Raw genomic sequence first — 12,305 nt, 5'->3', positions numbered from 1 at the left:
CCAAGCCCCATCGTAACACAAGTCTTCAACGTCTTACCTTATAATGTCATGAATGGCCATATAAAATTAGAAATAAAGCTAAGATTGGCCATATCTCTATATTTAGCAGAAATTAGTTTGTCATTTGGACAAATGTGCGGTGATATCACCAAACATCAGAAATATTCAACAAGACTGAAGTCAAAATTTCAAAAATGAAAAAGATCAATGAGAAGTTCAGCGCTGACACCTCTGTAGACCGCAGTACAGGCGAGTAATAAAAAACGCTCATAAACAAAAAATTAATTTTATTGGAAAGTTTAACATTCAGACATTTCCTTGAAGTCCTCTGAGATACACCACTCATGGCTCATGTGCAATATACATAGGTATCTTGGGGTGAAATCTCTTTTTGCGCCGTATACACTGGAAGAAAATGAAAATATAAATTTATAATGTAAAGAAGCATAAACGCATTATAGATTATCATTTATATCACAATAAGGGCTCCTCCAGCCAGAGAAGTGTGCCCCTATACTAACTTGCGAGACCCCACCCTGAAATAAATAATAGAGATTCACAAATCAATAAATTCAAGGCAGTGGTATGACTAGAAGACTATAGAATTATCCAGCTTCTGTCGACTATCTTCATGGTATGAAAAAATACCTGCCAACTAGTAACTAGTAGTGATGAACAAGTAAGTCTGAGAAGAATTGAATTCTACTCAAACTTTACTAAAATCCGCATTCACCAAAATGCAAATTTCTAATAATTCATGTCGGGGCGGATTTAGCAAAATGTTAGCCTTTGACCGCCATTTTTCTGAACCGTAAAAGGTCATCAAAAGGTTAAACCAAAAATTTAAAAATCCATCTACTTACCTTACCACTCACTAATCCGGGCCCCCTGCTGCTCACCGTCACCTGTCCGGCTCTCGTCACATCTTCTGGTCCCCCGCTGCTCGCGCCAAAATACTCAGGCCTCTCGCACTGAGCTGGGACGTATGGTTTTGATGATACCCAAGGCGGTTCTGCTCATGCAAGCAAGGTCACGGCGCACATCGTGATTGTGCAGAATCCTCTCGGACCTCATCAGAGCCATAAGTTCTGGCTCAGTGTGAGATGCTTGGGGATTTCAGTGCTCGATGGGGGAATCAGAAGATGAGACAAGCACTGATTGGGTGACAGTGAGGAGTGGAGGATCCGGAGAGGTGAGCGGTGAGGTGAGTATAAGCATTTCTTCTATTTTTTACATTATATTTTTATTATTCTCTATGGACTGGAGAGACCCCAGAGAAATAATAAAGGAAAATACATTTGTAGTGGATAATTTCCCCATGAATCAAATTTCCTCCGTAAAACGATGCAAACTGACCACTTCGAATTTCGCCAGATCTGCTCATCTCTATTAACCACTACTACATTCTTGACCAAGTATCACCAGATTATACCTGTCAGTAACTTTAGTTTTAGTATATAGAGTTTATTATAAATAGTGAGCAGGAGATGACGATGCAGATCTAAGCACAGGAGAGGCGAGAATGTAGCCTGTGATATGTGCAGCCCCATGCATGTCACTGGCAGCACCCAGATTCCAGAATTAAAGATTCTCAGGGCTTAGTATACTTATGGCTGTCATTCAGTGACCATTTTATTATTATGCCATGGTCCTGGCACATTTTATTACTCAAAATCCTACAGGAAGAAACCATAAATATCACACATCCTGATTACAGAATACTCAGGGGATACACACAAGAGTAGGTAAGTTGGATATATGTTATATTTAGTTATACATAGATAGTATTTAGTAAAGATGAGCTAAAAGATTTGCAAGACCCTGGTCCGATATTCACATTGGTACTCCACGTCGACTAGGGTTCTGCAAACTTCCTCCACCGGCACTTGAATTCCAACGTTCCTCTGGCATTTATAAGGACTCATACGTCATGACATGAGTCAACACTGAGATGTCATTAAGTCACAAAGATCTCGTAAATGTCAGAGAATTCCAGTGTCGGCTCAAGAATTTTGCAGGACTGGCCTGACTGTCGCAGAGCACCAGATCCATATTGTAATCCCTGGACCTCTTGTGGAGATCCATGTTTTTTTTTTAGTGCGACTCTCCACTTTGTTGCGTTACGGAGAAATTGGATTTCCAAGGCATCAAATATTTCCCAAATGTTTCTTTTATCGCATCATGTTAAACATGCCACATATGGCCAATATACCATAATTGCCTTGCGTGTGTTTTTTTTTTTTTTTACATGATGCAGGAATGAATTTAAATGGGGAATATCTGCAGTCCTGCAAATTGTTATGCTCATCTCTAGTATTTAGAATATATTCTTCATCATGTTGCACAATGAAACATTGCCACTCGTCATTGTATAAAGTCTCAAGACTTACCCAAAAACAGAGAAGACAGGCTAATACTGTCCCGCAGGCTGTAGCCAGTGCAACAAGAAGGATACCCCAAGGCATGAGATCTTTTTGTGGATGTGCTTCCTCTAAAAAGCAAAAAAATGTAATAATGTACTGTACAAACCAAAATGAAGACTGAAAACTCTGATGAAAAAGATTCTAATTATTTTATTAGGTTATGAATATAGATGAGAGAATTTTTTTAAATTTGACTTCGCAATCACAGGATTTTTCCAGGAAATTCGATTTGGGACAAATGAATTTGTTATGAATCAAAAGGACTTTCGATTATTCTGAAAAGAAGTGTGTGATACTGTTCTCTTTTCCTTACACACTGATCTTCACCATCGTGCTGTCGCACACTATCTGTACAGTATCTTAGTGTTTTATGGCTTTCTCTCCCTATCTCTTTGGCTCGCCAAAAAATGGCAGCTGCATTTCCTGCTTTTGATTTTATACAAGCTATGATAGTCCCTCCCAATTGGTTACCACTGGGTGTGATAGGCTAACAAAAAAAACAATAATGTGAAGCATGTAACAAATGTCAAACATAGTCCAAAAAATCCCTGTTTAGTCCTGTTTTCGAGTGTCTTATAAATAAGATATCTAAACTACTTGGGCCACTGTATATACATATAGATGTTGCTGTTTTCGTGAATTGCTTACAGAGCTCCTTTTTAAGTGTTATTAATGAAGGTTTACTTTTAATTAGTGGATTTTTTTGGTCTATATTAGAGGCTTGGTGTGATAGCATTATCAGGACGCCTTCCCGCCCTAACACAGCAAAAGATCCTTCTTTCATTGTTGCAATTTTCGGAAATATTTAAAATGGTGGATGTCTTTTCAGTTGTTTCTTGCAAAGTGCAATTTGTTTAATTTCGTGGGACTGTCACGGGTGTGTCAGAGGCGACAGACAGTCGTCCCGCAGTGGGTTGCAGGAGATCTCTACGTTTGGCATTGCAGACAGCTTCTTAGATAAGAGGCTGTCTTTAGGACCGAGCGGCTATCTCTCTCTTGCTAATTAGCTCTCTGGCCTGGGTGTATATATACCTGGTGTGTCTGAGAGGGAGGCACCGGTTATATCCATTTCTACTTGTGAAGCTTAGGAGGAGCAGTACTTCGTCCTCTGTGGAGCTTGAGGGCATGTACTTATTTGGAGTTCATCTAAAGCTAAGCCATTTCCCCTATTTTGTCCACCCTTGTTGTCTATAGAGTTTAGTGGAGATTGACTAGCGCTCATCTCCTTCCATCCCTAGCCGTAGCCATATGCCAGGGAGAGTAGGATGAGGCACGCGTGCGGCGATTGCTGAGGAGGCAATATAGGGACAATAGTTGAGACAGGGTGACACTAGACCAGACTGGGAGGTCTCTACTTCCCCCTTTCCCTAGTGTCTGGGCTCTCTTTCCCTTTCCCTCTGTGTTGCATTAAGTCTTCTCCACACCCGGCGTAACAGGGACTCAGCAAATAATAAGTGGCAAATAAATGTGATTTGAATAAAATCAATTCTCACATGTTTACTTATGAATAACCCTTTATTTACCCAATACCAGAAATTGATTAGGCCAAATATGGCCTTTGGTATTTTCACAAGGTTCTGTTTGCAGTCATATCATGACTTCTGTTTTCACAGAAGGACATCATTGTTACTGCATTACGATCTGCTTATTAACCGATACTTTCTTTAAACCCGTTACCTGATACTGTCTCCCAAGCTACCATCATGTATTGATAGAAACATGTGGAATACTACACTAGTCTGTCCTTCAAAATGCTAGGGAAACCTAACCACACTATGGCCATCTGAAACCAGCCTTGCCATAACTATATTCTGTTAAAAAATGTTACCGTACCATGACATTTGTACCTGTAGGTTTGTTCCTTAAGTTATTAATATTTTCTGGGGTCTTCAAGGGTGTTTCATAAAAAGGGATGATGCAAGCACCTAGTCCCATACAGTTTTTAATAAATGAGATAACAGAAGGATTTAGAGAGGCGTTTGCATCTGCTGTGGATGCTCCTTCTGTTGTTCCATAGCTCATGGACACTGTTACACCATTTGTGCTTGTTGTATCTTTTCCCATTGTTGATGTATTTCCCTTCATAGTAAGTAGTGTTGTTTTGGTCATACCTTTGGCAGTTGATACCACTGTAGGTCCGGATGATGACACTGTTGTGCTTTCTGACTTGATTGATGTGGAACCTTTAGAAATTGATCCTGTTCGGCCAATGCTGGTAGCACTGATTCCACTTTGACTGGCTGTTGATGTTTCTAGATTCACAACTGGAAGGTTCTGAGAAGTTATGGTTGTAAATGTTGATGTTCCCTCAGCAGGGTCCATGGTTTGTCCTTTGGTCGACCATACAGATCCGGCTTTAGTAGCTTTTTTGGAATCTTTGCTTAGTTTTGCTCCTGTAATATCTGTGGAGACTATTGCTGAGCCAGCTGTAGATGACACCATGGTGCTATCTGAATTTGTTAATGATGATCCTTTGGTAGTGTCTTTTCTGGATGTTACTTCTGTATCTTTGATTGTGAATACTGTCATACCATCTGTAGTTATTGATCTGGTACCTCCTACAGTTGAGGTCTCTCCATGTGGTGTTGACACTACGATGCCTTGTGTTATTGCAGAAGTTACTTTTTTGCTTTCGCTGCTCAATTCTGTAGTTATAACTTTAGATGGGTCTTCTAAAGTTGAACTAGTGTAGATAGCTGCTGTTGTACCATGTCCAGATACTGTTATGGATGGTCCTATTCTTACTATAGGTGACACAGTTGAGTCCGCTGTAGACAATGCTTCTGTATGCACTGTACTAGTCAAAACTGTACCTTCCGTAGAACTTCCCATTGCTTCGGTGCCGCTTTCAGAAGATGTAATAGCGTTCACACTTGAAATTGTATTATATGTTGTCGAAACTATCAATATTTTTGGATTTGTTGTGGCTGATATTTGTGGGGTTTCATTACTCATTGCTTTTGTGGTACCAGTATTAATTTCTATTTTTGGAACTTTGTTAGATATTGTTGTTTTTGTACCTTCGGTAAATGTGCTTTTTGTGGTTATAGCTGTCATTAATATTAAGGTTTTCTGTGGAACTGTTGACAAAAAGGTAGTATCTGTGTTAGATTTTCCTGTTGTACCTACTGAAAACACTGCTGTATTTTCTGTTGATACATCTGTAGATCCTTTTGCAACTGATGTGGTTGCTATACTTGTAGTTGTTAACCCACCTGTATCTGTTGCGGTTGTACCTGTTTTGGATTGGTCTGTTATACCTCCTGAACTTTCTGACAAATTTTTTGTTACTTCTGCATTAGATGTTATAGTATTTTCTGTAACTGTAGAAATAGCGCCACCTGTTGTTGACTTTTTTATAATTTCTGTTATAGGGACTGTTTCTTGTAATTTTGTAGTGGTTGATGTAATTACTGTTGTTAGAGCTTGTGTAGATTTTGTGACAGTTGTTACTGCTGGAGCTGTTGCTAGTTGACCATTTGTGGACATTAATGTAGTTCCACCTGACATAGCTGTGCTGCTTGATGTCATAACTTCTTTTGTGGATGGCACTAATGTGCTTCCTATAAATGACTTTGTTGTACCTACTATTGTTGTAACCATTGTGGTTTCAGCTCCTGTACTTTCAGAAGAAGCTGTTGTACCTCCTTCAGTTGTTTTCTTTGTAATTTCCCCTCCAATACTTCCAGAAGATGCCATTGTAGCTCCTCTAGTTGTAAAAATTGTGGTTTCCTCTCCTGGGCTTTCAGAAGAAGCCGTTGTACCTCCTTTAGTTGTAAATTTTGTAGTTTCTCCTCCGGTACTTTCAGAAGATGGTGTTGTACCTCCTTTCGTTGTAACCATTGTGGTTTCCGCTCCTGTGCTTTCAGAAGAAGCCGTTGTACCTCCTTTAGTTGTAACCATTGTGGTTTCCACTCCTGTACTTTCAGAGGAAGTCATTGTACCTCCTTTAGATGTAGCCATAGTACTTTCTAGACCTTTACTTTCAGAAGATGTCATTGTACTTAATTTAGTTGTAACCATTCTGCTTTCCGCTTCTGTACTTTCAGAAGATGCTGTAGAACTTCCTTTAGTTGTAAGCTTTGCAGTTTCCCCTCCTATACTTTTAGAAGATGCTGTTTTACCACCTTTTGTTGTAATTATTGTAGTTTCTCCTTTTTTACTTTCGGAAGAAGCGGTTGTACCTAGTATAGTTGAAAGCATTGTGGTTTCCGCTCCTGTACTTTCAGAAGAAACTGTTGTATCTCCTTTAGTTGTAACAATTGTTGTTTCTGCTCCTGTACTTTCAGAAGATGCCATTGTAACACCTTTAGTTGTATACTTTGTAGTTTCACCTGCTGTACTTTCAAATGTTGCTATAATATTACTTCTAGTTGTAGAAATTGTTGTTCCTGCTTCTGTAGTTTTAGAAGATGCTGTTGTGCCTCCTTTAGTTGTAAGCGTTGTAGTTTCCACTCCTGCACTTTCAGAAGATGCTGTTGTACCTCTTTTAGTTGTAACCATTATGGCTACTGCTCCTGTACTTTGAGAGGATGCTGTTGTACCTCCTTTAGTTGTTAACCTTGTAGTTTCCACTCCTGTACTTTGAGAAGATGGTGTTGTACCTCCTTTAGTTGTAACTATTGTGCTTTCTGCTCCTGTACTTTCAGAGGAGGCCGTTGTACCTCTATTACTTGTAACTATTTTGGTTTCCGCTCCTGTGTTTTCAGAAAATGCTGTTGTACCTCCTTTATTTGTAAACATTGTGATTTCTGTTTTTGTACTTTCAGAGGATGCTGTTCTAACTCCTTTAGTTTTATCCATTGTGATTTCTATTCTTGTAATTTCAGAAGATGCCGTTATACCTTCTTTAGTTGTAACCATTGAAGTTTCTACTCCTTTACTTTCAGCAGATGCTGTTGAACCTTCTATAGTTGTAACTATTGTGGCTTTTGCTCCTGTACTTTCAGAAGATGCTGTTGTACCTTTTTTAGTTGTTAGCTTTGTAGTTTCCATCTCTGTGCTTTCAAACGATGCTGTTGTAGCTCCTTTAGTTGTAACCATTGTGGCTTCTGCTCTTGTACTTTCAGAAAAAGCCGTTGTACCTCCTTTAGTTGTAACCAATGTGTTTTCTGCTCTTGTACTTTCAGAAGATGCCATTTTACCTCCTTTAGATATAACCATTGTAGTTTCTACTCCGTTAATTTCAGAAGATGACGTTGCACCTTCTTTAGTTGTAACCATTCTCATTGTAGTTTCCACTCCTGTACTTTCAGAAGAAGCCGTTGTACCTTCTTTTGTTGTAACCATTGTAGTTTCTACTCCTTTACTTTCAGAAGATGCTTCTTTAGTTGTAACCATTGTAGTTTCTGCTCCTTTACTTTCAGAAGATGCTGTTACACCTCCTTTAGTTGTAACCATTGTAGTTCCTACTGCTTTACTTTCAGAAGGTGCCATTGTACCTCCTTTAGTTGTAACGATTGTAGTTTCTACTCTTTTACTTTCAGAAGATGCTGTTGTACCTCCTTTAGTTGTAACCATTGTAGTTTCTGCTCCTTTACTTTCTGACAATGCTGTTGTACCTTCTTTAGTTGTAATCATTGTATTTTCTACTTCTTTATTTTCAGAAGATGCTGTTGTATCTCCTTTAGTTGTAAGCTTTGTGGTTTTTGCTCCTGTACATTTAGAAGATGCCATTGTTCCACCTTTAGTAGTAACCACTGTAGTTTCTACTCCTTTACTTTCAGAAACTGCTGCTGTACCTCCTTTAGTTGTGACCATTGTGTTTTCTGCTCCTACACTTTCAGAAGAAGTCGTTGTACCTCCTTTAGTTGTAACCATTGTAGTTTCTGCTCCTTTACTTTCAGACGATGCTGTTGTACCTTCTTTAGTTGTAATCATTGTATTTTCTACTTCTTTACTTTCAGAAGATGCTGTTGTATCTCCTTTAGTTCTATGCTTTGTGGTTTTTGCTCCTGTACTTTCAGAAGATGCCATTGTACCTCCTTTAGTTGTAACCATTGCAGTTTCTACTCTTTTATTTTCAGATGATGCCGTTGTATCTCCTTTAGTTGTAAGCTTTGTGTTTTCTGCTCCTGTACTTACAGAAGATGTCGTTGTACCTTCTTTAGTTGTAACCATTGTGTTTTCTGCTCCTAAACTTTCAGAATAAGTCGTTGTACCTCCTTTAGTTGCAACCATTGTAGTTTCTGCTCCTTTACTTTTAGAAGATGCTGTTCTACCTTCTTTAGTTGTAAGCTTTGTAGTTTCTACTCCTTTACTTTCAGAAGATGCCATTGTACCTCCTTTAGTTGTAACCATTGTAGTTTCTACTCTTTTACTTTCAGAAGATGCTGTTGTATCTCCTTTAGTTGTAAGCTTTGTGGTTTCTGCTGCTGTACTTACAGAAGATGCTGTTGTACCTCCTTTAGTTGTAACCATTGTAGTTTCTGCTCCTTTACTTTCAGACGATGCTGTTGTACCTTCTTTAGTTGTAATCATTGTTGTTTCTACTTCTTTACTTTCAGAAGATGCTGTTGTATCTCCTTTAGTTGTAAGCTTTGTTGTTTTTGCTCCTGTACTTTCAGAAGATGCCATTGTTCCACCTTTAGTTGAAACCACTGTAGTTTCTACTCCTTTACTTTCAGAAAATGCTGCTGTACCTCCTTTAGTTGTAACCATTGTGGTTTCCCCTTCTGTACTTTCAGAAGATGCTGTTGTACCTTTTTTAGTTGTTAGCTTTGTAGTTTCTACTCCTGTACTTTCAGAAGATGCCGTTGTACTTTCGTTAGCAGTAATCATTGTGGTTTCCACTTCTGTACTTTCTGAAGAAGCCGTTGTAACTCCTTTAGTTGGAATCATTTTGGTTTCAGCTCCTGTACTTTTAGAAGAAGCCGTTGTACCTCCTTTACTTGGAACCATTTTAGTTTCTGCTCCTTTATTTTCAGAAGATGCTGTTGTACCTCCTTTAGCTGTGACCATAGTAGTTCCTACTCCTTTACTTTCAGAAGATGCCGTTGTACCTCCATTAGTTGTAACCATTGTAGTTTCTACTTCTTTACTTTCAGAAGATGCTATTGTACCTCCTTTAGTTGAAAGCTTTGTGATTTCTGTTCCTGTACTTTCATAAAGTGTCATTGTACCTTGTTTAGTTGTTAGCTTTGTGATTTCTGCTACTGTATTTTCAGAAGGTGCTGTTGTACCTTCTTTAGTTGTAATCTTTGTGGTTTCTACTCCTTTACTTTCAGAAGGTGCTGATGTACCTCCTTTAGCTGTGACCACTGTGGGTTCAGCTCCTGTACTTTTAGAAGATGCTATTGTACCTCCTTTAGTTGTAACCATTGTAGTTTCTATTCCTTTACTTTTAGAAGATGCTGTTGTACCTCCTTTAGTTGGAAACTTTGTGTTTTCTGCTTCTGTACTTTCAGAAGATGCTGTTGTACCTCCTTTAGTTGGAACCATTGTAGTTTCTTCTCCTTTACTTTCAGAAGAAGCTGTTGTACCTCCTTTAGTTGGAAATAATGTGTTTTCTGCTTCTGTACTTTCAAAAGAGGTTGTTGTATCTCCTTTAGTTGGAACCATTGTAGTTTCTACTCCTTTACTTTCAGAAGATGCTGTTGTACCTCCTTTAGTTGGAAACATTGTAGTTTCAACTCCTTTACTTTCAAAAGATGCCATTGTACCTACTTTAGTGGTAACCAATGTGGTTTTCGCTTCTGTACTTTCAGAAGTTGTGCCTCCTTTCGTTGAAATCATTCTGGTTTCTGCTTCTGTACTTTCAGAAGAAGGCATTGAACCTCCTTTATTTGGAACCATTGTAGTTTCTACTTCTTTACTTTTAGAAGATGCTATTGTACCTCCTTTAGTTGTATGCATTGTAGTTCCTACTCGTTTACTTTCAGGAAATGCCGTTATACCTTCTTTAGTTGTAACCATTGTAGTTTCTACTCCTTTACTTTCAGAAGATGCCGTTGTACCTCCATTAGTTGCAAGATTTGTGGTTTCCGCTCCTGTACTTTCAGAAGATGCCATTGTACTTTCTTTAGCTGTAAGCTTTGTGGTTTCCACTCCTGTACTTTCAGAAGGTGCTGTTGTACCTCCATTAGTTGTGAATATTGTGGGTTCAGCGCCTGTACTTTTGGAAGATGCAGGTGTACCTACTTTACTTGTGACTATTGTGGGCTCAGCTCCTGAACTTTTAGAAGATGCTGTTGTACCTACTTTAGTTATAACCATGGTAGTTCCTACTTCTTTACTTTCAGAAGATGGTGTTGTACCTCCTTTAGTTGTAACCATTGTGGTTTCTGATCCTGTACTTTCAGAGGAAGCCGTTGTACTTCCTTTAGTTGTAGCCATAGTGGGTTCCAATCCTGTACTTTCAGAAAAAGCCATTTTACCTCCTTTAGTTGTAACCTTTGTAGTTTCTACTCCTTCACTTTGAGAAGATGCTGTTGTATCTCCTGTAATTGTAAGCTTTGTGGTTTCTGTTCCTATACGTTCAGAATATGCCATTGTACCTGTTTTAGTTGTAACCATTGTAGTTTCTACTCCTTTACTTTCAGAAGATGCCGTTGTACCTCCTTTAGTGGTAATCATTGTGGTTTCCACTCCTGCACTTTCGGAAGATGCGGTTGTGCCTCCTTTCGTTGAAATCATTATGGTTTCTGCTCCTGTACGTTCAAAAGATGTCGTTGTGCCTTCTTTAGTTGTAAGCTTTGTGGTTTCCGCTCCTGTACTTTCAGAAGGTGCTGTTGTACCTTGTTTTGTTGTAAGCTTTGTGGTTTTTACTCCTGTACTTTCAGAAGGTGCTGTTGTACCTCCTTTAGTTGTGACTATTGTGGGTTCAGCTCCTGTACTTTTAGAAGATGCTGTTGTACCTACTTTAGTTGTACCCATGATATTTTCTACTCTTTTACTTTCAGAAGATGATGTTGTACCTACTTTAGTGGAAACCATTGTGGTTTCTGATCCTGTACTTTTAGAAGAAGCCGTTGGACTTCCTTTAGTTGTAACCATGGTGGTTTCTGATCCTGTACTTTCAGAAAAAGCCATTGTACCTCTTTTAGTTGTAACTTTTGTAGTTTCTGCTCCTTCACGTTGAGAAGATGCTGTTGTACCTCCTGTAATTGTAAGCTGTGTGGTTTCTGTTCTTATACTTTCAGAAGATGCCGTTGTACCTATTTTAGTCGTAACCATTGTAGCTTGTACACCTTTACTTTCAGAAGACGCCGTTGTGCCTCCTTTAGTTGTAAGCTTTGTGGTTTCTACTCCTTTACTTTCAGAAGGTGCTGTTGTACCTCCCTTTGTTGTAACCATTGTGGGTTCAACTCCTGTACTTTTAGAAGATGCTGTTGTACCTCCTTTAGTTGTAAGTTTTGTAGTTTCTGCTCCTGTGCTTTCAGAAGATGCCATTGTAATTTGTTTATTTGTAACCTTCATAGTTGTTCTTTCAATTGATGTTCCTGTTGTTATAACTTTTGTAGTCTCTGTTCCTGTACCTTTAAAAGGATATGCTGTCGATACAAGATTTGTGGTGCGTTTGTCAATTTGTGCTGTTGTTAAACTTTCTGTAAAATAATGACATAAAGTCATGATTAGAGATGTATGAATTTCATATATTTACTTATTAGCATTTTTAGCTTGTGAGTTATTGTGTAGTGCTGTATGTCACACTAAAATAAAGATTTTTTTAAATTATTTATTTATTTTACTTGCTTAAATTGCATCAATAATTTTAACAACACTTTACGCATATCATCATTGCTGTCCCCATTGGTGTTCACAATCTACATGTCTTTTAGCAATGTGTCATCTTATAGAGCATGTCACATTTGTTTTTACAATTTTGAATTGACATGAAACCCAAGTGCTATTTTGCCAAACACGTGTGTAAGGCCTCTTTCA

General features: G+C 38.6%; 1 protein-coding gene across 1 annotated transcript; it reads right to left on the bottom strand.

The window, feature by feature from the left end:
• Positions 1 to 342: 342 nt before the first annotated feature.
• On the bottom strand, positions 343 to 11,717 carry LOC141155123 (uncharacterized). The gene is made up of 12 exons (XM_073641794.1): positions 11,612 to 11,717; positions 10,919 to 11,071; positions 9,725 to 9,784; positions 8,525 to 9,124; positions 8,108 to 8,284; positions 7,435 to 7,987; positions 6,791 to 7,095; positions 6,227 to 6,670; positions 4,263 to 6,037; positions 4,094 to 4,100; positions 2,391 to 2,491; positions 343 to 405 (listed from the first exon to the last, which is right to left on the bottom strand). The coding sequence occupies exons 1-12, from the start codon at positions 11,715 to 11,717 to the stop codon at positions 343 to 345; spliced, it is 4,344 nt and encodes a 1,447-aa protein (XP_073497895.1).
• Positions 11,718 to 12,305: the final 588 nt, after the last annotated feature.

This window comes from Phyllobates terribilis, unplaced genomic scaffold (assembly GCF_046119375.1).
Source record: "Phyllobates terribilis strain yellow unplaced genomic scaffold, ASM4611937v1 Scaffold_7__3_contigs__length_470593459, whole genome shotgun sequence".
NCBI classification, from domain to species: Eukaryota; Metazoa; Chordata; class Amphibia; order Anura; family Dendrobatidae; genus Phyllobates; species Phyllobates terribilis.
The sequence above is the reverse complement of the archived record's forward strand: the minus strand, read 5'-3'. Positions and strand labels throughout refer to the sequence as shown.